Source organism: Mustelus asterias, chromosome 25, assembly GCF_964213995.1.
Source record: "Mustelus asterias chromosome 25, sMusAst1.hap1.1, whole genome shotgun sequence".
NCBI lineage: Eukaryota > Metazoa > Chordata > Chondrichthyes > Carcharhiniformes > Triakidae > Mustelus > Mustelus asterias.
Genome location: NC_135825.1, coordinates 46,510,169 through 46,536,700, shown reverse-complemented (window position 1 = coordinate 46,536,700; position 26,532 = coordinate 46,510,169). Strand labels below are relative to the sequence as shown.

The window sequence follows — 26,532 nt, the reverse complement described above, 5'->3', positions numbered from 1 at the left end:
AAACTCAAGTGCCTTTATGGGCAACCTACCTGAAGATCATTTATTACCTGGAAAGACAAAATCCAATCTTACCCCATTGCGTTCATAGCACACACTGCCTGAAGTCTGACCAGGAGATGAAGGTTTCAGCCCAGATTTGTTCTCAAGGTTAAGGGGAGCAGCACAGACAACCTGGACATACCATGACATAACAAAGAATAATGTCAGGAGGGTATATGAAGGCTTTCCAGGGGTTGAAAATGCCACTGATCAAGGCCCTAGGTCTCTATTTTTGGGTTTAGGCCAGCAGAAAATATTCCTCCAATGTCTTATGAATTGGTTGAAGAACTATGACCTTCTGTTATAGTACCAGATTTCTGCCACTGGGTATCCCATTCAAACAACAGTATCTAGCAGCAGTAATTCGGTACTGAAACAGTAAATATCAGATGTGCAATGGCCTGACAACCTGAATATATTGGCATGCCTGTTTCCAAACCACTACAAACTTTTCAACCCCTGATTTCCAGCTGATTTGTTGGCAAAAAGTGCTCTTTTACAGGTCAGTGGTTGCTAAGAAACGGTTTAGTTGTAGACACCAAATCAATAGTAAGAAATTTGCAGATACTCTTCTATTAAAGCAAGATAGCTTACTCACCATAAGGTATAGTTTCTTTCCTTCAATCATGAAAACAAGTTATCCTCCACATACCATGGGAAAAATACGTGATGCAATGGGATAGTCATTACAGTCATCTGTCCCTTTTAAAGAGATTTACTGTGGATTATGCACCACCCTTCCACCCCACCCCCCATATGTAGGAGAGCCCCCTCTAATCCCCTCATCAAAAATCTGTTATTAATTTCAAGGGGATAGTCATTACAGAGCAGGTCACACCTTTGAGCTTGTTGAAACTAGGAACATAAAAAAAAACTAAATTCAAGAATCCCATTACTGAAGCAGGGGAAGGGGTTTTTTTTTGCGGGGGGGGGGGGGGGAGAGACGAGATGGGAAAGACACAAGAGACAAGGAATATGCAAGGTACAACTTAAGCTATAAAAATTAGAACATACTTTCAACTATCTTCCACAAATCATGCGCACCTCAATAAGCAACAGGTAGAAATATCTTGGTTTGATTTTTACAGCCTAATCTTTCAAACTAATATCCTCATTAGTGGTCAAATAACAATCTTGTGCTCCAACACTATTCAAAAAAAATGTACCAATACATGTAGTTCACTCACCCTGTTGGCTGATACTCGAGCCTCAAGAATGAAATTGTTTCATATCTAAAGAATAAACAGATCTAATGCTACTCTATTCTGCCTCCATCATTTTAGTCAAGCAGATTACCTATTCGACAGTGTGCAGAATTTGGATTATAATTCTTACGCATCACAATGGGAGTGTTCCATACCCTCTCATAAACATTGTAGGCAACAAGGGCCTTATGGACTTGCACACATGACAAGCCTGTTAATCCTGCTATCACAAAGGGCAAATCTTTCCTATTTACTCAGCAGTGGATGCCATACTCGGAGATTCATCTATAACTGTGGACAAGAGTTAGTAAATCTGTCATTTTCTATAGCCAAAAAGGGATGGAAAAATACAAAAATATTCCTCCCTTTTGAAAAAGCTAGTGTCTTACAAGCAGCGAGATCCAAGAATAAGTAGAATTAACCCGATTCCCCTTTTCTTTACTTCAGCAACCTAAAGATGAATTAGAACACAATCTCCTCACCTGGATAAGCTGATGAAATAGAACATGCAGGGATCTTTCATTAAATGAGAAACTTTCAATTTTTAGGGAACAGGACCAGATTTTGAAGGGCCCTTGTGCAAATATATCACATACTTGCATGCTTGGCAAGTCAGCACTGGTTTTTAAAGATTCATGGGGTGAGACACCATTGGCTAGGCCAGCTTTTACTGACCTTCCCCAATTCCCCTCGAGGAGAAGTGAGCTGTCTTCTTGAACTGCTACAGTCAACAAATCCCATCGCAAAACATCCTGAAGGCATACTACCCCTTCTGATTTACCAAAAATTAAATCGCTGCAGTGCTATCCCATTCACAAGACCAAGTAAGTAACTTTGCATCAAAGCTGAATATTTAGCACCCAATCATGTTAAGCAGACCAAAAATCACATTCCTTTTCCTTGCCAGTTTTGCATGTGGGAGTTGTGTTGAATGTTAGGGACAATCTGTGGAGGCATTTGTACTAATAATGCCCAATATCTCTGCAACTTTTCTACCACTGAAAATCTTGGGATCCACCCCAAATTATTACATGCAGTTCAGTTGCAGTGGTCTCAAATCAACATTATGGGACAACTGATATGGTTGCTAGTACTGCCCAGGTACTCAGTCTGATAAAACAGGGCTTCCTTGAATCTGGAACTTCAATTTTAACTTCAAATACCTTATATTTATTGACCACGTGACATGTCCAAGTTTGCACACAATAAGACAGGGCAGTTTTACGGATTCCTTCATCATGTGTGGGGGCTCTAAGCAGCTGTTCACAGACAAGTAAACATGATTCCTTACTTTCTCCTCTCCATTTATAGTATAGGAATAAAAGTTGACTAAAGTTGGGGTAGAGGACAGGAGCCTAGGGAGGGAAAGGGCATTTGAGATCACAATACAACCCTCACATGCATTCCGACAATCTCAAAATTAGAATTTTCATCAAGCTTTGCTGCTCTGACATTCTGATCAAAACGACTGCCCGACATTTACTCCACCCAGTAGGATTAATGACGCAGTCAGGATGATCATTAAATGAGGCAACCTACTATTATGTCCAGGCGAAGGTCTTTTTTGCAATCATAGTGCTTTAGTCTTAAGCAGGACTGCCCTGTGACAAAGAATAGCCTCTTTTACATTGGGCAAATTTTACGGTGAGGACTTGGAGGGGAGCAGCAGTAAAATTGAAAGATAGGTCAGAGGCAAGATTATCTGTATGAAGTAAAAGCTTGGTGCAACTGAAGGGCAATTCAATTAGAAAAATACATATTTTGTTCTTATTTTAATCTATGCATGCCTGCAGAACTGGCAGGCCCAAATGTCAGGCCTGTTTAGATCCCATCTCACATGTGTACAGACTGTTTATTTTCACAGCATCCTCAATAAGTAAAACAGCATCTGTAATGTTCTAACCCAGTTGGGCCATGAATAAAAGCAATATGCCTAGAACACAAAAGTATAGGCAAAACTGAGATAGTTCCTAACATTTATGAAGTCCATCTGCAAAACCCTATAACATGACTAACAAACAAGTCTTCCCAAAGTACTAGCATGACACAAACAGTCATGTACCTGAATGCTGTGGCAGAATTCCCAAGTTAGCAGGGTCCAAAAGTCCAGTGAGCAGCATTTGTTGATAAAGTTGATCAACTTCCAACTCTTCTCCTCCAGGCCTACCCCCATTTTCCTTACAAATTAAACAAGGAGTATGGAGCAGAAATACTGGGCTTGATACTGGTTGTGTCATGGAAGTAGTAATCATTGCTTTGGGGATGTCAGCTGCATAACCATGCTTCTCCTGAAGCATCGAGAGTTCTCTTGATCAGCGAAATCTTAGCCACCTAAAAGCAAGAGCCGTTTCCCAGAAGACATTTGAATTTCTATGTACACTTACCTGTCAAGGTCGTCACTACTGAAATGCAAATATACCAGTGTAGATTTTGAACCTGACAGGATTTATGCCAACATTTGACTACCACACTTGTGTTCTGTGCAGATGCTGTGTCTTCCATTTATTTTCATGAATTAGAACAGTCTCCTCTTTAAACAGCAAAGGACTGTAAATTCTGAGATTCCCAAATATTTATTTTTAGATTCAGAAATCTGATTGTAGGGCCAAGGTCATTAGTGCAAGGCTCAAAAGAACATCAAGTTGTAGTAATTAGGCAGCACCTGAGATTTTCCCAAAAGATTATAGGACATGAGAAAACAAAAGTCAAGAAGTTCCATTGTGCATACGCGAGGAATGAATTAGAGAATGATATAGCACAATGGGTTTTGATTCAAATGCCGGAACAGATGTAGGATATGTAAGCCTCTGGTAAAGAGCAACTAAACAGAATGGTTCGGAGTAGCACTAACTAGGTGCTTAATTCAGAGGTGAAAGAAATATCACCAAGCAGGAAGGTGCTAGAAGAGCTTTGACAGCAATATTCAAAATTCACAAGTTAGGAGACTTGGGACAAAGTAATGGTTGGTATGGAAAATGTTTCATGCACCCATCTTGAAGAATGCAAGAGTAGTTCTATTAGCAATCAAACAACGCAAGACAAGAGAATGTGAACAAAGAGGAATGATTGGAACCAAAGAGTAAATGGCTTGTGACTACAGCAAGTTGCCACTGAAGAGGCAAAATGATTTCAATATTTCACTGAAACTTGTTTGCATTGAAAACAAATGAACAGACAGCACATATAGGATTGATGAGTAGAAATCATTTACAGGGAACAGCTAAAAAGCTGCAGAAGAGGGAAGATACACTGAGTACAGTGGGGAACCAGAGTTAATGGAAAGGTAAAGATTCAGTAAATTGTCAATTCTGACTTTTTGATCAACTCAAGCTTGATCTCACATCTACTTTAGCTTTTCACATAGTTGTAGCTTATATTGAAGTAGGCACTCCTTAAAAACATTGATACTCAAATTCACTATTTAGCCAAGGGCAAAACAGAAGTGGGGAAAAACCTTGAACTACAAGCGTAATTTCACCGAAAAAAAACTAAATGGACATATTAAACAGATTGGCCAAGAAAGGGAATGACATGCGATACAAGAAAAAGGAATGCTAAACACCGCCACCACCATTGCTTATTTAGATTAGTTGAATTGGAACATAGACTGATGTTATTGACACTTCTCATGTGCAAGAACCTGAATTTAAGTGCAATCGGGTCACTTCTGATGTCGTCACTTCAATATACAAGCTTATCTTCTATATGTGTACAGAACTTACTCAGCCATGAGGATTTTACAGCTTGGAAACAGCAGTAAAAACAGGCCATTCCTTTGTTTCAAAACGCATATTATAGACTTCATTAGGGCTATGTACATTTGAAATCCCAGTACTGTAGAACATTAAAATTGGATCAACAAGCCAAAGCCAGACAGTATCACTGCATGGGAGATGCAGACAAGGTGTTCTCTCAAAGGGGCAGGAATTCAAACCTCAACAGTCCACATGAGATTTATTGATTTAAGGGGCTACCAATGGTATGTGGAGAACAAAGAATTTAAAGCAGCAACTTTCACCCCACCCCCAGCTTTGAAAGTGTTAACATTTTGGATTTGAAAAAGATCAGGCTTGTTGCATGCTTTCCTCATCATAAAACCCTCAAATTGATTTTAAAAACTGTTATGAAATGACCCTTTAAAATAGCTATTGAAAAGGTGGTTAGATTTGTGTTGTAGATATTGCAATAACACAAGATTCAGGATGTAGTTTTACAGAATATCCACTGTAAACATTTTATGGAGAAAATACTTACAATTACCAAGTTATTACAAAATGGTTGGCTCATAAGTATATTTTAAAAATCTATGTAGAAAACATCATCAGATCAGTGTAGCAATTTAACTGATCCTTACCTGTCCAGTAATCCTTTCTTCAGGCAAAATTTCAGGCTTCACTTTTAGCAATTTCACAGCAATTGGTTTTCCAGTCCGTCTGTCAGATGACACTTCAAATTCCACGTCATCTGCAGATCAATTCAAATCAGTTATTAGCCAGCTCTTACTAGGTCCAACATGCAAAAGTCTACACTGAGTGTATAAATATGCACCAAAAAGACTCCCTATCAATGCAAATTCAGATAGCTTTATATCAAAACGTTCACTCAGCAAGACTGGGGTCACTATAACTTGACCAGAATCTTTTAAGGGTGAACTCCTCTCTCCACAAGTGCTTTAGCACAAGTCAGCACATCTACAAGAGGGATGGGGGCACAGGTAGGGAGAAACAGCAACAACTTGTAAAACCACAGTATTGAATGCTGACTCAACTTTTCAATGACAACAATTTATTCTACATCTTCACACATTGAAAATAGTTTAGGTGGTAAACAGCTGTATCGTTCAAAAAAAAAGTCAAACCCTTCTAGAGTTGAGTGAAAAGGGGCAAAAGTCCGAAAGTTGAACAGGATCTGCCTGCTGTGCGAAAAGTACCCACTAAACATCAAACCAAACATGGCAACTGGACTAGAGATTTTGAGCCTACAAACTGAGAACATTTCCTTTTCACACTTTACAGATGGACTTGGTTACAGTCTAGGGACTGGTCAGAAATTAAAATTAACATATGGCTAGGCTTAGATGTTTTAAATACAAGCACTGAACATCTTTCAAAAAGTGAACTTACCTTGTGCATTTATAATGCGAATTCTAACATTTGCATCAGTGGCAGAGAACAGAAACTATGGTGTAGCTAAGAACTGAACTGCTCAGCTGCACATTCAGTTTACGCACTGAGCGAAATTCACTCCATAAAGTTTGTATCTTGAGGTCTTGACGAGATGCAGCAGACAAAAGACATCCATGAGAACTGTGTGCAGCAAACTGGATTTTTACTGGGTTCATTTTTTAAAAACAACTATAGCACAAATAGGTTATTTGACCTAATTGGTCAATGTCGATCTTTGCTTTAGCTATGGCAAAATTACTGGTTTAGTTACATGGGTTACTGCTGCAGCTTCAGTAACCTAACAAAAATGGGCAAATACATCACTAAAAATGGCCATTTAAAAAAATGAAAGTTATATAGTTTCCAATGTTAAACGTGGGATGTACAAGACATGTAGCAGTCCACAGAAAAATAATTTAACAAGTGGGTTTTAAGGAGTCTTCAAGGAAGAGGAGGAGGTGGGATTTAGAGACAGACAGGCCTTAGGGAGCTGATGGCATGAAAAGGAGGAAGGGGCAGATAAACAGCAGTATGAAATTAGATAAAGGGAGATTTTTTTTGGGGGGGGGGAGAAGAGGAGGATAAAGGGAAATTTGTAGGGTTCGATGAGGTTACAAATGTAAGGATTTAAAAACAAGGACAAGAACTTTAAATTGGAAGTTTGATGACAAGGACAGGAAAACTGGCTGGGTGCTCAATGGGACAGGCAGTGTTTTGAATGTTATAAAGCATTGAGGATGGAAAGCTGGCATGGTGGACATTCAGATGGACGTGGATAGCATGGATGGAGAATTTCAGGAGATGTGTTGAGGCGGGGTGGAGGTGCATTGTTACTTGGTGCGATTAGATGGTATGTAATGGAGAGGATACTTGAGACCATAAGCAAACTTCTGCAAACAAGTATATCCCTCAATGTCAATGGGAAATTGAAACATCGGGTCAAAATCCAAATGCTTTAAAGGAAATGGGTGCTCATTTTTGATGCATTCAGAAATTAGCTATCAGCCATTTTAAATTAAATGGCTAAAATATTTCATGATCATAAAACTGCTGAATTAATTTGGTGACTTCCACAACCTGAAGAAATATTAACAAGTAATAGACACTTTAGAATCTATACATAAATATTTTGTACACTTTTCTTTATACGGAGTGATTTGAAGAATAGCATTAATTGGGGTAAATGCCTAATGAACTTCAGAATAGATAAGTGTGAGGTGTAGTTTAGTGGGAGGAATACCTACCTACTCCTTGGAAAAGAAGAGTAATTGGGCTAGGAGCACAGACAAATCAGAGCGCATAGATTTACAAATCATTTAAGGCAGCCAAACTGGTTCATAAAAAATGCAGGAAAATACTGACAAGGGACAAAAGACTGGTATAGAAAAAAAATATTACAAGTACTATGTAATTATCAAGACTATTGCATGTTATAAAACCATTTTACCATAACTATAGACACCAAAGTTCTCTGTAAATAAACATTATCCTAGAATGTTAATTTGGGCCCAACTTTTCACAGCATGGGAAAATAAACTAAGCAGCAGCCAAATATTTTAAAGCGCCAGCCCCCTAACATGCACTAGCTTGGTTTTTAATAAGTGCACACCAGAAGTCCTTGTGCCACCAACACAACTAGAAACACAATAAATTTGCAACAGTCTATTCCCAATCAGCAAAACAATGGAAGGAGCAATGAGCAGTGTTAGACCAGCATTTATTCATGAATGCTCAGTTTGGATTCCTGCAAGGGCATTTAGCTGAAAATGGCATTCGGCCAAACATGGATAAAACAGTCGAATTTCAGGAGTGAGGGTTCTTAATCTGGAGGCAGTTTTCAAAGTTAGCACCAAGTAACACTAGAACTGAAGTCAACTAAAAATCAGGGGAAAATTTCCAGTAGCTGGGGTCATACCTGGCACAACACAATTCTGATTGTTGGAGGCCAATTGTCTCAGTTCAGGACACTGGTACAGGAGCTCCTTAAAGCAGCACTGATGAAGCAGAATACGTTAAAGATCCCTTCACTGCAAGAATATAGGAGGACTGTTTGCCAATGATTGCAGTGTTCAGTACATTCATAATTCCTCAAAGTGGAGCAGAACATCCTGCTTAGAGCAAGACTTGGACAACATCCAGGCTTGGGCTGATAGTTGGCAAGTCACATATGCACTACACAAGTGCCAGGCAATGACCATCTCCAACAAAAGAAAACCTAACCTCCTCCCCATGACATTGAAAGCCATTGCCACTGTCAAGTCCCTTACCACCAACAGTCTGCAGATCCCAAGTGATGCAACAATGGACAAACACAAAAATGCTGTAGCTACTGGAGCAGAGGCTGGTATTCTCCAGCATGCATATCACAACTCTTCAAAGCCTCCTGAGCACCTACAGGGCATAAGTCATGAGAGCAATGGAACTTTCTCTACTTCCCTGCTAGAATTTCAAACGTACCCAGCAAACAGCCCAACTGATTAAAACCCATCCACTCCTCCTACCATCAACATATTGTGGCTGCAGTTGCGTACTATTTACAAAGTGAACTTCAGCAATGAGTATTCTTTGTTCAATGGTGAGTACTATCTACTCAAAAGATGATACGAAAGGATTGTGAAGCACTTAAAAGGTCACGGTTTTATAAATACAAAGTTAATTTCTGACCTTCATGGAGAAACCAGGTTTGTCGTCTTGCTAAAAAAAAATCAATGATAAAGTATTCTTCTGTCCAAGGCAGCCTTGACCTGCATGACTCAACTAAATACGTGGAGGCAGCCACCACAGAAACTAAACACAGATGCAGCTTTTGAGGATGGAGCCATTCAAAATCAACTTTCACACCAACCCAAAGACTCTTTCCTTGCAACAATTAATGGAAATACTTCGAATACTTTCAAAGTAATGTCAGTTCAATCTCAGCACAAGAGCACTGACTTTGCATGTCTTCAAAACAAAAAAATAAGGTAGTAATTTAAACAGAGGAAAACTTGAGCACATATGGCAATTTCTATTGAATGGTAATAAATCAGCTTTGCCATAGCTGTGTTTAATGGTTTTTGCATGCTTGAATTAATTTTATTTGGACTGGGTAATTACATCTTCTACATTCTAGAAATAGCCAATTCTTTGCTTAGCAATGAAAGAATTCTGGAACAAATTGTTTCATTTACATTCTTCAACAACAGAACTACATTACAAATATAGCAACTTTATCCTAAAAGTAGTAAACTGCTATAAAAGAACCAACAGTGACTATTTCTTACCTCCCACTTTGAGATCTTGGAGATTTCCACTGTACTGAGAGCAATGGAAGAAGAGTCTAGCTTGACGTTCAGTGCACTGGATAAAACCATATGATGTCAGCAGCTTCTCAATGATGCCTGTTTCGCGCAGGGCTCCTGAGGTACCATTAGCAAAACCAGAGTGGCCGTTGTTATGCAAGAGGTTCGGATCAAAGCTCATCTGTACGGGGAAAAGAGGGTTTCAATAAGCTAACATTCAAGAGAAACTAGAAATCACACTGGAGCATTTCCTGTTAATAACCATTGCAAATCAAAGCAGGCTGGAACTAGAGAACTTGGATAATGATCAGAAGTACATTTTCTAAATGGCACTTTTCTCATGCATTCAAAATGAAACATGCAAATTTAACCGAATGGTGCACCAGAAATAAACCTCACCATGACCAAGACACCGCTACCATTCAAAAAACCAAGTAGTACACTGACATGCAAATCAACTTCAGGGGAGGAAAGTGAAGCAGTTAACTATATTTTAAGCATAGCCAATGTGCCATTCTGGGCACAAAGTAAAGTTACTCAGCTAAGATCAAGTTCTTGACCCACAGCAAATTTACTGGAGGATTTAATTGGGTACCTTTGTAACTGAGGATGTGAAAGGTTGAATTTATTTATTTTCAAAGGGCATCTGACAATATTGTCCAAGCTTCAAAATACAAATGATTAATGATTTGACAATTCAGACTAAATCATGCCATTATTTGTAGTTACCACCAAAGTCAATTCAGCAAAAATAAGCCATGCAAGTTTTGTGACAACCTTCAACTAGTTTTAAAGGGGATATCACTTCATGGATACCTTACAGTATCCTGAATTTCAGGATGAAGGACATGGAGCTTTTAAAGTATTAAGTATTGAGAAATTAATGCTCCCGCAGACAACCAAAATAATACTTCTTGCCTTCTCAAAAAGCAAAACACCCAGAGTCAGAGATTAAAATTCAGATCCTTCAGTAGCCACAATATCTGCAGTTAAAGTGGTTGATACAGCAACAAAGTAAAAAAAATCTAAAGGTCAATTTAAACAAAAAATAACTGATGCTGCAAAAGTCCAAAGATACAGTTCAACATGCAACTACATCAATTAATATTCATTTAGCAAACCAAGCTTACAGTCTGTATATTAAAAATATATGCTCACTTCTAATAATGATTGCTGCCAGAAGATAGCTACTGTACTGTTTCGAGGAATGTTTGTAACAATCCTTACTGCTGAACTAAAGAGTAGCATCTCCTGGCTGTGACCACGACTACTATGGGATACAGATGCGAATTGTTGCTCGAATGTGTGGATCATTTCTACTTCGGTTCAATGGATGCTCAGAACTTCCAAGGTGTAAAAGGTGCTTCAATATCTACCTCAGACCAACCCAAGATCTGTTCTCCTCTACTTATAAGTTTCTAAATAAACCTTTATTAAGGAATTAAACAAGTTTTGATTTTTTCCCCCCCTAATCATTAGCTGAATCACAAGTGGACATTTTACAGTCCACTGCACATTCCAATTTGGAAAGGTTTACACCTGCAAGTTATTATCTGTTCTCCCCAAATCTGCTAACTAATTTGCAGTGTTTCCAGCAATATTTTTAATCTTACTTGTTTTCCAGCATCTGCTGTATTTTACTCATTACTTTCCCCATATGCTGCTGGCTGAAATTCATAGCCCTATTGTTGTCGAAGCATCTTCACAGCTCTGGTATTGTAGTCAATTATACCTGGTAGAGACTTTCTCCCTTCTACTTCTAGAAGAATTAGCTTTGAAACCCAGTAACATCCTCTCTCAAAATAGCTCTATTTTCTCTAAACATTTCTACGTTCCATTTATTCGAATTCAGGCATGTCAGGTCAAGATGAAGTTGGTTAATTACAGGATTCAGTGACATTTTTGATATAATTCAAGTTATACTTAATTCTATTACATTACCTACCACAAATAGATAAATCTAGTGATCCACTGGCAACCTGTTAGTCAAAGGCTCAAGATTTTAAGAAAAAGCATTCAATGTCAGTCCATGCAAATGCATTTACTCCCCAGTCAGCAGGTCAAATGAAATGCTACCATTACTACATGCTGTTAGTATGACTACTGGATTACTGGTCAGTTCTTCCTCACTTACTGATCTCTGATAAAGAGGAATTCTCTTCTGTTTTTTAGCACTGATTGAGGCAGAGCGTGTAGTTGAAAGAGGGTGAGAGAGAGTACTCGGAGCTGGAGGAGCAAGTTGCTCTGAAGACACAGCGTAGAGACTCTCCATTTTATACAGCTGGAGTATGAAAGTACAGCATTATAGAACAAATTCATAAATGTAGGTTAACTACGTACATTAATAGTAATCTCAATTTCTTCAAAGTTAGAAAATTTCTAACTTCTACACCAAGAACACTAAAAATCACTGCAAAATCTGGCTCTCCGTATAAACTGCAAGAAATCATGATTTAGAGAAAAGAAAAATCATGGTTGATAATGCACGTATCTGTCAGGGTTACTCAGAAGGCTTTTGCAAACTTGAATAAAGTTCATTTGAGCAAGGTACATCAGATGGCAGCTTGCACATAGGTGCATAGGGAAACGATGAAAAACTGGACAGAAAAACACAGATTTACAAAAACGTAATTCCAAGCATTGCTGAAGTTCATCTACTTGGTACAAACAGTCCGAATACTGTTATAGAATGAGGGTTTGTACATGGAATTCAAGTGATGCAATGCTTGTTCCATACATCTCAAAAGGAGCAACATAAGGTTGGTTTCGGTGGCATCCTTAAATTGCTGATGTGACTAGGAAATCATCATACATTGGGTTTGTCCAAGACCATGCAATTCCAGAACAGGAATTGCTATGAACATTCCCCATCAACATCCGCCAGGATAGTTTAATGGGGAGAGAGAAACTGCACAAGGATCTCCATGTCAACAAAAAGACAATTTGATAAAAACGAACAAGGTGCACTTTGAATACAAGATTATCTCTGGATTTTTCAGTTACCAAATCTCCAACAGTATACGTTAATTAATGACAAGATTTGCATAACCCTGTGGTTCAAAGGAGGATCACAATCTTTTTTGATTAAATCTTCAACTGAGTTACAAAAATGTGTTTATTCAAGAAATATAACAGCCAGAACTGTGTAGTAGTGCAGAATTTTCTCCTACAGCAGCTGTTTATACAAAGACAGTTCACGAATATACATCCTCTGATAATATGTTCACCTCCATCTCACTCCAAATCAGCAGCTTTGCAAGAGATTGCTTTCATTCTAAACCAAGTGTCACTACCATTTAACAGCTGTGATGCAAGCATGAAGCTGGAGGTGCCATTTTAACAATTCACTATGCACACTTCAGAAAAAAAAGCAATGTAGTGTATTTGCCTATAATTCTCTTATAGTTTGTGCATTGTTAGCATAACTTGTTACACTCAGCCACCACATCGTCCTGCTCAACATAGCCTCACCCATGTAAAATAAATAAAACCCATCAGGCTCTATTCCATTTTATTATGTAGTTGAAAACGTAAAGGGATTGCTGGTGCAGTAAAATGGTTAGAATGTGGTCATAAATCTCAGATTCCATTCAGATCTAGGTCCAAAATAATAGTTTTTCTGCAAGCTGTAAAAATTATAATAAACTAACTTTGGACTAGTATTCAGCACAAAACTTGCCAATATTCAGGACAAATTGGCAATCGGATTCAGATTCCAGCGGCTGTAATTTTTCCTCTCTCTATGTCTTATACAAGTACAGCAAGAATATTCAAGCTTGAATAAAATAGAGGGAACTGGTCACTGATGCTCATATTGAGAAGATACACCCAGACTCAAATTAATTGAATGAGGCTGTGCTTCTTCTGAAAACTTTATAGGCTTGAAAATAAGAACTAGTTTTTATTTTAAATATTGCAAAACCCCACCAACTATTAAGTAGGGTGGCCATATGGTGCTACCTCTGATGACCATTTAATCATGAATATTTTAGTTCGGAGCCAGACCCCTCTACACAAAACCATGGCTAATGGAGATTTCAAACTCTACAATAATTTCCTTCACAGAAAACAGATCTTGTTACCCAAGTTATTATTTCACAGCAAGATAGTTCACTGTCAAGGTTAAATTATATGCACCCTCACAACAGCCCATAGTCACCGAAAACACATTAGAATGTAAAGCCAAAACAAATCTAGCCAAAATCCCACCAGTACCCAGAGAAAATAAACTTGATGCTGAAACACAGCTAATGTGATTCACTCTTTGATAGTTGGCACTTGGAATCAAGTAATTTGTTTTTTTTTAAAAAACCCCCAAAATGATTAACATTGATAGATACGGTCACTTTTTTCATAAATCAACTGAAGAACTCGGTGAACATACACCAAATGGAATTCCTTACCCTCCCATATCTACAGCATAGTTTAACTGAATTGCATACGAACCACAGAACAATTTACTTAGTCAAAAGAATAGCATGCAGCTCCATTATAAAAAGGGGGTGGAATAAAAAAACTGGAAGAAAGTCCCAAGACCGAGAGTTCCACAGTATGTAAAGGGGTCCCAGAAAGACCCTAAATTTTATTCCATTATGGCCTGTTACATATCCCTGATTTTAATCGCTCCATCATGCCTTCAGTTGCCAAGGATCTAAACTGCAACATTCCTCCCCTAAATTTGTCTCTTTCTTCATTTAAGACCTTAAAACCTACCTGTTTGACCAAGTCTTTGGTCATCTGCGTTAATGTCCTAGTTGGCACAACAGCAAATAAAATTTCACAATGCTCCCATGTGGCACATTGGGGTATTTCACGACATTGACACTATGCTGTTACTGCAATTTTGTGTTTTCCTGGGAAGGGGGCAATGGAAAGAAAGGTGGCATTGGGCTGATGGAGATTCAATACTTGCCCTTTTCTCTCATCACCCAGGGTCAAACATTTGTTGAAACAGCAATTCAACTGCAATTTTAACATACTGCAACCACGGTCCTTGAGGCAGTCTTTACAATGGGGAGGGGAGGGGAGTGCTTCCTTTGCCGAATCCTTCACTATAACTGACAGGGTAGGCAAGGAAGCCAGTGGATGTACTGTCTTTGGATTTAAAGCATTCAGTAGGATCCCCAACAATAGATTCATTCACAAAATTGGAATTTATGGGATTAACAGGTAATATATTAGCAAGGAGTGAAAACTGGTTAACTGAAAGACCTGATGTGGAGATGCCAGCGTTGGACTGGGGTAAACACAGTAAGAGTTTTAACAACACCAGGTTAAAGTCCAACAGGTTTATTTGGTAGCAAACGCCACTAGCTTTCGGAGCGCTGCTCCTTCGTCAGATGGAGTGGAAAGACAACAGAATAAACAGATCTCTATATTGGATTAGCTGATAGTAGCTAATAGAGTACCACAAGGATCAGTGCTTGGGCTTCTGCTACTAACGGATCTTCAATGACTTAATGAGAAGACTGAACACAATGTTTAATACGAAAGCCGAGAAAATAAACTGCATGCAAAAAGGTTATATATAGACAGGTTAAGTGAATGGGTAAGGAAATGGCAGTTGGAATATAATGTGGGGAAGTGTGAAGAGCTTTGAATAGAAAAAATGCAGAATATTTTCTAAATGGTGAGAGACTGAAATGTTGGTAGAGGGACATGGCATGTGAATTAAAGACAACATGAGATATCTAGAGAAAATACATTAACCTTGGAGTGTAAAGATTCACCAGACTGGAGTGAGATGAAGAATTTCAGAAGGTCCAAGACAAATAGGAAATATACAGTAATTGGCAGAACCCTTGAGTATTGATAGGCAAAGGGATCTGGGTGTACAGGTACACAGGTCACTGAAAGTGGCAATGCAGGTGGAGAAGGGAGTCAAGGCGGCATATGGCATGCTTGCCTTCATCAGCCAGGACATTGAGTGTAAAAATTGGCAAGTTATGTTGCAGCTTTATAGAACCTTAGTTAGGCCGCACTTCGAATACAATGTTCAATTCTGGTCGCCACACTACCAGGAGGATGTGGAGGCTTTGGAGAGGGTACAGAAAATATTTACCAGGATGTTGCCTGGTATGGAGGGTATCAGCTACGAGGAGAGGTTGGAGAAACTTGGTTTGTTCTCACCGGAATGACAGGTTGCAGGGTGACCTGAAAGAAGTCTACAAGATTATGAGGGGCATGGAGAGTGGATAGTCAGATGCTTTTTCCCAGGGTGAAAGAGTCAATTACTAGGGGGCACAGGTTTAAGGTGCGAGGGGCAAGGTTTAAAGGAGATGCACGAGGCAGATTTTGTTTTTTTACACGGAGGGTGGTGGGTGCCTAGAACCCGTTGCCGGAGGTGGTAGTGGAAGCGGAAGCAGATACGATAGTGACTTTTAAGGGGTGCCATGACAAGTACATGAATAGGATGTGAATAGAGGGATATGGTCCCCAGAAGGTTGGGGGTTTTAGTTAAGTCGGGCAGCATGGTCGGTGCAGGCTTGGAGGGCTGAAGGGCATGTTCCTGCACTGTAATTTTCTTTGTTCTTTGACTGGTTCTTGGCACAAGGGTGTTGTACAGTAAGGAGAGATAATAGACTGGACTTTTATTCTCTGGAATTAAGAAGAATGAAATGAGAAGTGACCACATTGAATCACAAGATACCCAAGGAGTTTAACAGGGTGCATATTTCCTCTGGCTGTAGAGTCTAGAAATAGGGATCGGTCATTTAAGACTTGGGAGGAGAAATTTCTCACCCAAGGGTTCGGAATCTTGGAACAGTTTATTCCAGAGAGCTCTGGACACTCAATTTACTGTATTTAAGGCAGTATCGAAGCAATTATTGCTCCAAGAGAATTGAGCGGTATGGGTATAGTGCAGAAAAGGTGGAATTATGTTTCTGAATGATGGAGCAGACTAGAAATGGCTCTTCCTGTTCAGGATTGAGTTTCAGTCACTTGCCATTTCACATCTCCTCCTGCAAATGAAGCTCAACGGGAAACTGCACCAAATCTTTTCATTAGGCACTTGACAACCTTCCGGACTCAACATCTGGTTCAACAATTTAGATCATAAACCACCACTCCCATTTTCCTCAAGTTGCAGGTACTGAAAATGATTGTCATTCCTACCTTCCCTTTTGTTATTTCTTCCATATCCTTACTTGCTCAAAACCTGTTGCATCATTTTCCAGGTCTGACAAAAGGTTAACCTGAAACTGTTTTTCTCTCTCTTCACAGATGTTGAATGACCTGTTGTATTTTTCCAGCATTAGTGTTTGCTTTTGTAAAACACAACACAAGTTTTTACAGCAATCTGGAATTAAAAGTTTAATGATAGCCATGAAACCATTGTCCATTGCAGTAAAAACTCATCTCGTTCACGAATGTCCTAACGAAAGGAAATCTGCCGTCCTTACCCTGGTCTGGCCTACACCTGATTCCCGATCCATAACCAAGTGATTGATTCTTAAATGCCCTCTCAAGGGGAATTAGAGATGGGCAATAAAATTTGGCCAGCCAGCAAAGAATTAAAAAAGAGCACTCAATATCTGCTAATGAAATTCCATGTAGGATTTGTGCCTAGTGTACAAAAATATTTTAATCCATAATAAAGGAAATTTCAATTGTTAGTTACTGGACTTGCATCAAGAATGAAGTGGTAAGCTGCCACATTAACAGCAACTGACAGCCAGAAGTGATCTCAATACACAGGCCATGTGTGTCAGGGAAGTTCTGTTTAAGCAATGCATCTGTATAATGGAGTAAAATCAAATTCATTCAACTTTTGGACAATTATAGGTATTATTCAACAAATCAGATTAAATTTGCTCTGCCATACAAAAACTTTAGGCTGCCTGAATAAGCTTGATTAAAAAGAGCAGCGAAGGCAGATTATTAAACTAGAATAGGTAATATACTGCAGTGATTACAGTCAATGGTATAGCCCGCACCACTTAAAGTGTACATTTAAAGTGGGTAATCACTTATAGGCCAAAACACAATAACCGTTAACCATCTGCATTTCAAAATTACCATTTACAGGCTGAATGCTCTGGTTAGTTTGGCCCGAAAAGCTCTCCGATCAAAGTAAGCTTGCTACTCTTATTATGCAATTTACATTGCCAATGCAAAAGTATCAATTATGGGGCTGATCATGCTCATCAGCTCATCACCAGATTGCCTCCACACTCCAGACTGGCAGACCCATTTTGGTCTTTATCCAAGTCCCAACAAATACATTAATTGAGCTGAAGGACAGCTCTCAATTCTGTGTGTCATTCCTTTTGCTGTTCACACTGCCAAACTGTAGAACTAGATGCAGCCATTGAGAGAAAGGATGCTGACAATACTGAAGCTCTGAGCTAGAACCATTTACAATTGCAATAAAATGCACTAAAATCTCTATTTTTATTTCCATTTACACTGTGTTTGATAACTCTCCTCTGAAATGCCTTGGGATGTTTTACAATGAAGAAAGGTGCTCCAACTGTAAATTGTTAATAAAGCTGCCATAAAGGCATTCAGGCACTAGTTCAATAGCTCTTATTTGGACTAATGACCTTGGAGATTATGGCTCCTGTGCAGTACACCACTCGCAAATACAGGCTTGGTCAGACAAATCTGCAGTTTCTCACTGCCAGAAGCACATGGTAGAGGACCACCACCATCTCAGGAACATTTAGGAACAGATAATAAATGCTGGCCTAGCCAGCAAAGCTAAAATAAAAATCAGTCCCCAGACAAACCACCCAAAGGATCGGTTTACCGATGTATCCAAATAAACTATATACTGGCTTCTGTATAGCCAGTAAATCTCATTTCGCACAAATACACTGTAGGAGCTACAAGAGATAGCAGAACTATGTGGTTTCTGTGGCCAACATGAACTGCAGCATCGTCGAATCAATAATACTTATTTCTATTCCTTCTCAAAGGGGACATACCAGGCAATATTTCCACAGGCAGCTTCATACAAGTGACCATTCATTATTCACAGGTCCAGATAGTATTGCCAACAATTACAACCAGAGGAAAAGCACTATACTTGGGCTTTATCCATTCGTTGTACATCAAGTACCATTGGAGTGTCATCAGGAGTGTGATTTTTTTTGTTTAAAATTATTCCTCACCCCAAAAATCACAGATGAGTTGTAGAGCCCTGGTTGAGAACCAATGTTCTAAATTCACAAGAACAAGGAAAAGTAGGCCCCTTCGCCCCCTCCCCATTCAATAAAAGCATGGCTGCTCTGACTTTGGCCTCAACTCCACATTCCTTGTTGCCCCCAATAACCCAAAATCCCTTGTCAATCCAAAATTGATCCAACTCAATCTTAAATAAATTATGACTCAGCCTCCACCGCTTTCTGGGGCAGAATGCCACAGAATAATGACCCTCGGAAAAAATCTCCTAATCTGAGTCTTAAACAGGGATACCTAATTTTTAAAATTATGTCCTCTAGTTTTGGACTCAGCATCTACCCCAACAAGTCCCCTCATGATCTCAAGATCACCTCCCAATTCTTCTGAACTCTAATAGGTATAGACTGAACATAAGCTTAACCCCTTCATCCCAGGAATCAGTTAAGTGAACCTTCTCTGAATAGTCCCCAATACCATTATATCTTTATCAAGGAGACCAACAGTATACAGTACTCAAGATGTAGTCTTACTAAGGCCCTGTGCAGTTGTAGCAATACTTACCAACTTATACTCAATTCCCTTATGAGAAAAGGTTAGACAGGATAGGCCTGTACAGAGTTTAGAAGGATAAGAGATTTGATTGAAAATCCTGAGGGGTCTTGACAGGATGAATGTGGAGAGGGAGTTTCCTCTTGTGGAAGATTCTAGATCTAGGGTCACTTTAAAAATAGGGAGTCACCCATTTAAAACACAGATGAGGCAATATTTTCTCACTGAGGGTCATGAGTTTTTGAAACCCTCATCCTGAAAAGATGATGGAAGCAAGAGTTTTTGAATTTTTATAAGGCAGAGGGGAATAGATTTTTGATTTGATTTATTATTGTCACATGTATTAACAGTGAAAAGTATTGTTTCTTGCACGCTATACAGACAAAACTTACCGTTCATAGAGAAGGAAATGAGAGTGTAGAATGTAGTGTTACAGTCATAACTAGGGTGCAGAGAAAGATCAATTTAATGCAAGGTAAGTCCATTCAAAAGTCTGACAGCAGCATGGAAGAAGTTGTTCTTGAGTCGGTTGGTACGTGACCTGACTTTTGTATCTTTTTCCCGAAGGAAGGAGGTGGAAGAGAGAATGTCCAGTGTGCGTGGGGTCCTTAATTATGCTGGCTGTTTTGCCGGGGCAGCGGAAAGTGTAGACAGAGTCAATGGATGGGAGGCTGGTTTGTGTGATGGATTGGGCTACATTCACGACCTTTTGTAGTTCCTGGCGACCTTGGGCAGAGCAGGAACCATACCAAGCTGTGATACAACCAGAAAGAACGCTTTCTATGGTGCATCTGTAAAAGTTGTTGAGAGTCGTAGCCGACATGCCAAATTTCCTTAGTCTGAGAAAGTAGAGGCATTGGTGGGCTTTCTTAACTATAGTGTCGGCATGGAGGGAACAGGACAGGTTGGTGGTGATCTGGACACCTAAAAACTTGAAACTCTCAACTCTTTCTACTTCATCCCCGTTGATGTAGACAGGGCCATGTTCTCCTTTACGCTTCCTGAAGTCGATGACAATCTCCTTTGTTTTGTTGACAGTGAGGGAGAGATTATTGTTGCTGCACCAGTTCACCAGATTCTCTGTCTCATTCCTGTACTCCGTCTCATCATTGTTTGAGATCCAACCCACTACAGTGGTGTCGTCAGTAAACTTAAATCAAATTGGAGGAGAATGTGGCCGCACAGTCATAGGTGTATAAGGAGTATAGTAGGGGGCTGAGGACAGCACCTTGTGGGGCACCTTTTCTTGGTAAGAAAAGGCTGTGATAGGTCATTAGGAGTCAGTGGGATACAAATTTGAGGCTATCAAATCAGCTATGATCTTACCAAAAGGTAGAGCAGGCTCGAAGGGCCGAATGGCTTACTCCTGCTCCATGTTCATATTCCTTTGCAATAACTGCCAACATTCCATTTGCCTCCCTAATCACTTGCTATATCTGCATACTGACTCGTGATCAATATACTAGGACATCCAGATCCCTCTGCATCATAAGAGTTCTGCAGTCTCTCTCCTTTTAAATAATATGCACTATCCAATTCTAAGATATCAGCATGTCAGAATTGACTAAAAATTGTCTTTTAACCAACAGCACATGTGTACAGAAGAAAATGCTCTCATCTAAAAATAGCTTTATACAGAATGTTGGCAAAATGATTTGATGAGGGCCATGATTCCCATGGAAGATAATACTATTGCAAAATAGTGGCCTGCAATATTTTCAGTAGAAAGAAATATTTAGGAATGAGAAGCCCCCAGTATAACTCCGTAAAAGCTACTTGTATCATGCTAAAACGCATAACTACAAACCCATGAGTTCTTAAACAAATCATGTCACATCCTTTAATGATGTGGAGATGCCGGCGTTGGACTGGGGTAAACACAGTAAGAAGTTTAACAACACCAGGTTAAAGTCCAACAGATTTATTTGGTAGCAAAAGCCACACAAGCTTTCGGAGCTCCAAGGGGCTTGGAGCTCCGAAAGCTTGTGTGGCTTTTGCTACCAAATAAACCTGTTGGACTTTAACCTGGTGTTGTTAAACTTCTTACATCCTTTAATACCAGATTATCTTTTGCCTGCCCTCAGACATTATGCAAGCAAAAAAGACATCCAGTGAACAAAGTTGCAGGAAAATCTACAAAACTCAATAGGAACAACTCCAAATCAATGCGAAAGAGTAGCAAAAATTTTAGTTTGATTTACTGATAAAATTAACTCCAGCATAAAAAAGGGAGTAGGTTTCCTTAAAATAATTCTTGAAAAGAAAAAATGTCAAAACTAAGTAATTTTAAAAACAGGCAAGAATGGCTGAATATAAAAAAGGGGCTGAAAATTTGAGACAAGGAATGATGCACAGAGTCAGCGCGAGGGATCAGAAAATTATAGAACATTTTATGATCTATAGTGAAATCCAAATGCTTCTAGACTAGCTCATTAAAGCAAGTAGTCATCACATCCCTGAGATACCTTGTCAGATTGGGAAGATAATGGTGCACATTTAAGCTCAAGGCCAGAGATTTTTATCTTGACAATGTAAAGATTGTATATTGTAATTATTAACAATCACTGAAATGACAAAAGGAAAATTACAGTCCTTGCATCTACGTTGTGAATAAAATCATTTTTCTGAGGGAGCATTTTCTTCTGTACATGTGCTGCTGATTAAAATACAATTTATAGTCAAATTGCTCAAAAATGTTTTCCCATCATATGGTCACTCAGAAGGACAAAGTATTTTATGACTTCAGGTGTGGGGGGGGGGAAATTAAAATCATGGAAAATATTTATATTTGAACATGCTCCACACAACAGTAACTTGGTGGGTCTGCTCTAAATACTGGTAGCAACCAGTAAAACACTACTGCTGTTGCTAGTGATTTAATTAATGTTTTTTCACCCAATAATTACTGTAAACTGGTATCTTTGAGCCAATACACCTTTGAACAGAGCAATATCTGACCACCAGGAATTGTAGAAGTACAGCGAGATGAGCGCAGTTGGGTTCATTCACAGCCATCGGACAGTGTCAGTGCAGATCCGATGGGCCAAATGGCCTCCTTCTGCATTGTAGGGATTCTATCTGATCTGGTCAGGATGCTGATTTTCCTGTTACTACATTATAAAAGGAACAGAATACAAACTCTACCAAAGTATTACTGAGCGAGTAAAGTGGCTGCGTTTCCTTCACTCAATAACCGAGAGCACTTGGCAAGTTACCAATGTCCAGCAAGAATAACAAAAAAGAGGAAATGTATAGTGGAAGGCTGGTTTGGTGCATTAGACTAGGTGGAAGTGTTCTGTTCAGTGGTGGAACCAGGAGCAGTGTAGATACCAGTGCTAACCATAGGACTCTCATTGGAGCATAGGAAATATGAGCATAAGGCCATTCAGCCCCTCAACCCTGCTCCACTATTCATCTAGATCATGGCTGACCTACACAATGCTATTTTCCCAGACTATTGTTGCATTCCTGGATGTCTTTAGTGTGTGGAAATCTATCAACATGTCTTGATCACAGTTTCCAAATCCTTCTGATGTAAAAGGATTCCAGAGAAACTACAGGACTGAGGCAGACAAGCACTAATACAGATTAAACCCAGTCAGCTCTCTGCTTCTCTGCCACTTTAAATATAAAAATTTCAAGCCCCCTCACTTTAAGTCCTGGTTTCAAGTAGGGTACAAAAGACAATGTAGATGTGGATGCATGAGGACAAGACGATGGGAGTCATCTACTGCAACTGTGTACTTGGAACCTTCCCCACGAACATAATATAAGAGATAGTAGACCATATGGCTCATTAAACCTACTTTGCCATTCGACACAATTGCAGCTGACCTATAACTTGAACTCCATTTTCCCATCCACACCACATATCCCCCGATTTCCTCCCCATCTCAATGATCAGTCTCTTCCCACACGTGCCCCCACATTCCAGATTCCCCAAACAGGGGAAACAACCTCTCCGTATCCAGCCTGTCAAAGCTCTTCAGAATTGTGTATGTTCTAATAAGCTAAACTTTCGGCATAGTGGCACAGTGGTTAGCACAACTGCCTCTCAGCGCCAGGGACCCGGGTTCGATTCCTAGCTTGGGTCACTGTCTGTAGAGCTTGCACATTCTCCCAGTGTCTGCATGGGTTGCCACCAGGTGCCCTGGTTTCCTCCCACAAGATGTTATCCAAAGATGTGCAGGTTAGGTGGATTGGCCATGCTAAATTGCCCTTTAGTGTCAGGGAGACTAGCTACGGTAAATACATGGGGTTATGGGGCCTGGGTGAGATTGTGGTTGGTGCAGGCTCAATGGGCTGAATGACCTCCTTCTGCAATGTAGGATTCTAAGATTCTTCTAAACTCCAGAGAACATAGGTCCAATTTAGCCTATTATAGGTCAACCTCTCATCCCAGTGACCAATCTAGAAGACATTTACTATGATGCCGCCAATGCAAGTAACCTTCCTTAAATAAGATCACCAAGGCTGCATTCAGTACTCCTGTTATGGACCCGCTCTGCACAACTGTAGCAAGTTTTTCTTGTTCCTCCCCACTAAGGGGATGGGGACTTGATTAGGGAGATACAAGAGGGAAATAAAGATAGAAATGAAAGACAGGAAAAGTAGAAAGCAAAGTGGAAGGCAGGAGAAAACGAGGACTCCGATGAGGCCATAGTACAAAAAAAACTGTAAAAATGTTTAAAAGTCTAAAGACACTAGCTGAATGCACAGAGCATTCGCAATAATGTAGACGAATTAACAGTGCAAACTGAAATAAACAGGCACAATATGATTGCAATTAGAGAGAAGGCTGAAGGGTGACCAAGGAAAGAAACTGAATACCCAAGAGTACTCTAGATTTGGAAAGGACAAGCAAAAAGCAAAAGGAGGTGGGGCGACATTGTTAGTTAAGGATGAATTCGGTGCAATTGGAGAGAATATATTGGTTAGAAAATCTAGATGTCGAATCAGTCTGAGAACAGAGAGGTGGATAACATTAGTAGGAGTTGTCTATAGGCCTCCAAATAGTAATGGTATGGTAGGGGATGTCACCAAACAGGAAATTAGAAATGCATGTAACAAGGGTGTTACAAGGGATCTGGGTGCACAGGTCCACGAATCCCTGAAAGTGACAACACAGGTGGCTAAAGTGGTCAAGAAGGCCTACAGCATGCTTGACTTCATCGGCCAGGGTATTGAGTATAAAAGTTGGCGAGTTATAGCTGTATAAAACTTTAGTTCAGCCAAATTTGAAATATTGCATGCCATTCTGGTCGCCACACTACCAGAAGGACATGGATGCTTTGGAGAGGGTGCAAAGAAGGTTTACCAGGATGTTGCCTGGTCTGGAGGGTTTTACACAGCAAGAGTTTTAACAACACCAGGTTAAAGTCCAACAGGTTTATTTGGTAGCAAATACCATTAGCTTTCAGAGCGCTGCTCCTTCGCCAGATGGAGTGGAAATCTGCTCTCAAACAGGGCACAGAGACTCTGCTCTCAAACAGGGCACAGTGTCTCTGTGCCCTGTTTGAGAGCAGATTTCCACTCTATCTGACGAAGGAGCAGCACTCCGAAAGCTAATGGCATTTGCTACCAAATAAACCTGGTGGACTTTAACCTGGTGTTGTTAAAACTCTTACTGTGTTTACCCCAGTCCAACGCCAGCATCTCCACATCTGGAGGGTTTTAGGCATGGGAGGTTTGATAAACTCATTATTTTCATTGGAAAGATGGAGGCTGAGGGAGTGACCTGATAGAAGTCCACAAAATTATGAGAGGCATAGATAGGTTGGACCCTGCTTTTTTTTTCTCCAGGGTGGAAAGGTTGACAAGAGGGCACAGCTTTAAAGTGCGATGTGGTAAGTTTAGGGGAGACGCACGGGGAAAGTTTTTCACAGAGGGTGGTGTGTGCCTGAACTGCCAGTGAAGGTGGAAACAGGCACATTAGCAACGATCAAGGTGTATCTTGATAGACATGAATGGGAGGTGAACATAGCTTGGACAGCCGAAGGGCCTGTGCTATATTGTTCTATGTTCTTGTACAGTAATCATGGGTGGCATTTAGATTGGACAAACTGAATTAGCAATAATATAGTGATAGATAAATTCAAGTAGTGTGTACGAGATGAAACCAAGAGATAAAATACTGGAAAATCTCAGCAGGTCTGGCAACATCTGTAAGGAGAGAAAACATAGAACATAGAACAGTACAGCACAGAACAGGCCCTTCGGCCCATGATGTTGTGCCGAGCTTTATCTGAAACCAAGATCAAGCTATCCCACTCCCTATCATCCTGGTGTGCTCCATGTGCCTATCCAATAACCGCTTAAATGTTTCTAAAGTGTCTGACTCCACTATCACTGCAGGCAGTCCATTCCACACCTCAACCACTCTCTGCGTAAAGAACCTACCTCTGATATCCGTCCTGTATCTCCCACCACGAACCCTATAGTTATGCCCCCTTGTAATAGCTCCATCCACCCGAGGAAATAGTCTATCTATCTATCTATCCCCTTCATCATTTTATACACCTCTATTAAGTCTCCCCTCAGCCTCCTCCGCTCCAGAGAGAACAGCCCTAGCTCCCTCAACCTTTCCTCATATGACCTACCCTCCAAACCAGGCAGCATCCTGGTAAATCTCCTCTGCACTCTTTCCAGCGCTTCCACATCCTTCTTATAGTGAGGTGACCAGAACTGCACACAATATTCCAAATGTGGTCTCACCAAGGTCCTGTACAGTTGCAGCATAACCCCACGGCTCTTAAACTCCAACCCCCTGTTAATAAAAGCTAACACACTATAGGCCTTCTTCACAGCTCTATCCACTTGACTGGCAACCTTTAGAGATCTGTGGATATGGACCCCAAGATCTCTCTGTTCCTCCACAGTCTTCAGAACCCTACCTTTGACCCTGTAATCCACATTTAAATTTGTCCTACCAAAATGAATCACCTCACATTTATCAGGGTTAAACTCCATTTGCCATTTTTCAGCCCAGCTTTGCATCCTATCTATGTCTCTTTGCAGCCTACAACAGCCCTCCACCTCATCCACTGCTCCACCAATCTTGGTGTCATCAGCAAATTTACTGATCCACCCTTCAGCCCCCTCCTCTAAGTCATTAATAAAAATCACAAAGAGCAGAGGACCAAGCACTGATCCCTGCGGCACACCGCT

General features: G+C 40.0%; 1 protein-coding gene across 50 annotated transcripts in view; it reads right to left on the bottom strand.

Moving 5' to 3' along the window:
* csde1 (cold shock domain containing E1, RNA-binding) overlaps window positions 1–26,532 on the bottom strand; it is a 113,190-nt gene that overhangs the window by 69,885 nt on the left and 16,773 nt on the right. For 15 of the 50 annotated variants that reach the window (XM_078242435.1, XM_078242439.1, XM_078242455.1 and 12 more), the window contains exons 3-6: window positions 11,825–11,971; window positions 9,673–9,871; window positions 5,599–5,708; window positions 73–171 (exon numbers count right to left, since the gene is read on the bottom strand). In XM_078242435.1, coding sequence (XP_078098561.1) covers window positions 73–171; window positions 5,599–5,708; window positions 9,673–9,871; window positions 11,825–11,962 — 546 coding nt within the window. In that variant the 5' untranslated portion in view covers window positions 11,963–11,971. The remainder of the gene's footprint in view (window positions 1–72; window positions 172–5,598; window positions 5,709–9,672; window positions 9,872–11,824; window positions 11,972–26,532) is intronic. The other 35 variants (XM_078242448.1, XM_078242444.1, XM_078197679.1 and 32 more) reach the window with 3 other exon arrangements.